Here is a 2,274-nt window from a genome sequence, read left to right as displayed (position 1 = left end):
TCATGTATGTTTCATGTATGTTTCATGTAGTTTTCCCGTATGTTTCCTGTATGTTTTCTGCATGTTTCATGTATGTTTCCCGCATGTTTCCTGTATATATATTCTCACCGTGTTGGCGAGCTGTAGTCCGGATTCAATCAGCGTCAGAAACTCGTCGTTCAGGCTCGATTCCAGGCTGATGATGTCATCGATGACTGTATCTTCCATCTAAATTAACCAATCACAGATGGGATCAGACAGCAGAATGACACACAGAGGTTTACCTTCACCATTTTAAACCAGGAGGAGTATCCATATTAGGAAAGTATAGCCCCGCCTTCCTCACCAGAACTCTGCTAGCATTTAGCCTAGCTTAGCACGTAAACAAGACACACCTGTATTACGTTATTCATTTTTCCCCGACTTATTAAATATATAACTACCTCTGTTTTTCTGAAGATGTCTGCAGGCTGTAGTTTGGGGGTGGGGCCCAGGTGGGGGGAGTGGCTTGGTGACGGTCCAGCTGCATTCTGATTGGCTGTCTTTGCATTGGAGAGATACCGACGCACCTGCTGCCTCTGAGCCTGCTGGATGTGATACCTGGTGGGATTCTCCAGGTGAGTCTGCACCTGAGAGACACAAGGGGAAGATGTTAACCACAGCTGTAAGCTGCATTCTGGGAAATGTAGGATCCAGTGATTTAAAGTCAGTAGAGATAAATGTACTTATAGTAAGTTATGATTTCTAACACTTCAGTCATCAAGAAACATCTTCACTCATTTCTCCTCCTCCTCCTCCTCCTCCTCCTCCTCCTCATACCTTTAGCACCTCCACAGGGACCTGAGCAGGAGGTCTGCATGAGGAAGACACAGAGACAGAGATGGGGGAGGAGGAGTCTGTCGGGCGAAGGAGCAGCTGCTGCTGCACCTCCTTCTGCTCCTCCTCCAGAGCCTGCTGACGCATCAGATCCTGACGCATCAAAACCCTGCAGGACGAGGAGGAGGAGAGGAAAGGAGGAGGAAAGGAGAGGAGGAGGAGAGGAAAGGAGAAGAAGTAGAGGAAAATAAAGGAAAGGAGGAGAGGAAGAGAGAGGTAAATTAGTTGTGCCGTTGTGTGTACTAGTGTGTACTAGTGTTTACTAGTGTATACGTTTGTGTACTAGTGTGTACTAGTGTTACCTGGAGGGCAGTGAGGAGGAACATGATGAAGCTGTTGAAGCACTAAAGAGAATTTACTGTTAATGAAGTCTGTGACATCATCACATGACTTGATTTAGTACAGAGAATCAATATAATATGAAGTATGAATACATGATATAATGTTATATTATATAATATATAATACAATATAATATCATATTAAACATAAGCAGGAGGTCAGAGGTCAGGCTGTTACCTGATTGGTTGACTCTTGATCTGGTAAAACGTGTCACAGTCAGACGGCAACAAGCTGTCGATCTCGATGTCAGCAACGATTCCAGACTCCACCCTGAGAGACAGACAGGGAGACAGGTAGAGAGACAGACAGGTAGAGAGACAGACAGGCAGAGAGACAGACAGGCAGAGAGACAGGGAGACAGACAGGCAGGGATACAGGGAGACAGGGAGACAGGGAGACAGAGAAACAGAGAGACAGAGAGAAATACAGGGAGACAGAGAGGGAGAACTTTCTCAATACCAAAGTTCACAAGTAAGGACTTGTGTACTTTTGGAGGACAGGAGGACACAAGTACAGTCATTCTGCAACTGGAACAGCAGCGTACTTGATGACATCACCACCTCAGCTGGTCTCATGAGTTTAATCCACTGTTTAATTTACTGTAAAGTATTTTTACAATCAAACTAAATATGACAAGTTTTCACTTAAAATAAAACATGATATAAGTGTATTATATTATATATACAATGTATATATCTATATGGATCAGATCCGGATTGCTGTACTCTTTGCCGACGAGGAAAACGCTACAGAGACGTCAATACTGTCACAAAGACTGGCTGACAGTAGTATTTAGAAAGTTTCAACTTCCAGTTGTGTGATTTCTCCTCCGCCATTGTTTCCTGTTGCTGGTGCAAAATGCATTCTGGAATATTTGGCTGTCCCAAGTACAGACAAGTCACCTCCGATGCATCCCTGGTAAAATGGGCGGAGCCACATCCGGGCATTTGGACCGTGCTTGGCTCAATGGGAACTTTGAATTGGAACAGTACTTGGGCTGAGTCTGATGACGTTTCACAAGTCCACGAGAAACACAAGTACAGACAAGAACACAAGTCCACAAGTACAGACAAGAAC

The 2,274-nt window shown here is 44.5% G+C and overlaps 1 protein-coding gene across 1 annotated transcript; it reads right to left on the bottom strand.

Moving 5' to 3' along the window:
- Positions 1-11: 11 nt before the first annotated feature.
- On the bottom strand, positions 12-1,526 carry LOC116380506 (transcription factor E3-like). Its single transcript, XM_031842411.1, has 5 exons — positions 1,375-1,526; positions 1,158-1,199; positions 799-964; positions 423-608; positions 12-207 (listed from the first exon to the last, which is right to left on the bottom strand). Exons 3-5 carry the CDS (start codon positions 955-957, stop codon positions 67-69), a joined length of 486 nt encoding a protein of 161 aa, XP_031698271.1. The 5' UTR covers positions 958-964; positions 1,158-1,199; positions 1,375-1,526; the 3' UTR covers positions 12-66.
- Between the last annotated feature and the right edge of the window lie 748 nt (positions 1,527-2,274).

This window comes from Anarrhichthys ocellatus, unplaced genomic scaffold (genome assembly GCF_004355925.1).
Source record: "Anarrhichthys ocellatus isolate YVR2014 unplaced genomic scaffold, GSC_Weel_1.0 scaffold7446, whole genome shotgun sequence".
Classification (NCBI taxonomy): Eukaryota; Metazoa; Chordata; class Actinopteri; order Perciformes; family Anarhichadidae; genus Anarrhichthys; species Anarrhichthys ocellatus.
Note: the sequence above shows the minus strand (reverse complement) of the source record. Positions and strands in the feature narration are given on the sequence as shown.

What these genes read in the sequence shown, in the direction of transcription:
- LOC116380506 (XM_031842411.1), bottom strand. Translation starts at nt 957, where the DNA reads ATGCGTCAGGATCTGATGCGTCAGCAGGCTCTGGAGGAGGAGCAGAAG. An exon ending in TCCCTGTGGAGGTGCTAAAG is followed by an intron (nt 609 to 798) that starts GTATGAGGAGGA and finishes TGTGTCTCTCAG; the next exon opens with GTGCAGACTCACCTGGAGAA. An exon ending in ACATCTTCAGAAAAACAGAG is followed by an intron (nt 208 to 422) that starts GTAGTTATATAT and finishes TGGTTAATTTAG; the next exon opens with ATGGAAGATACAGTCATCGA.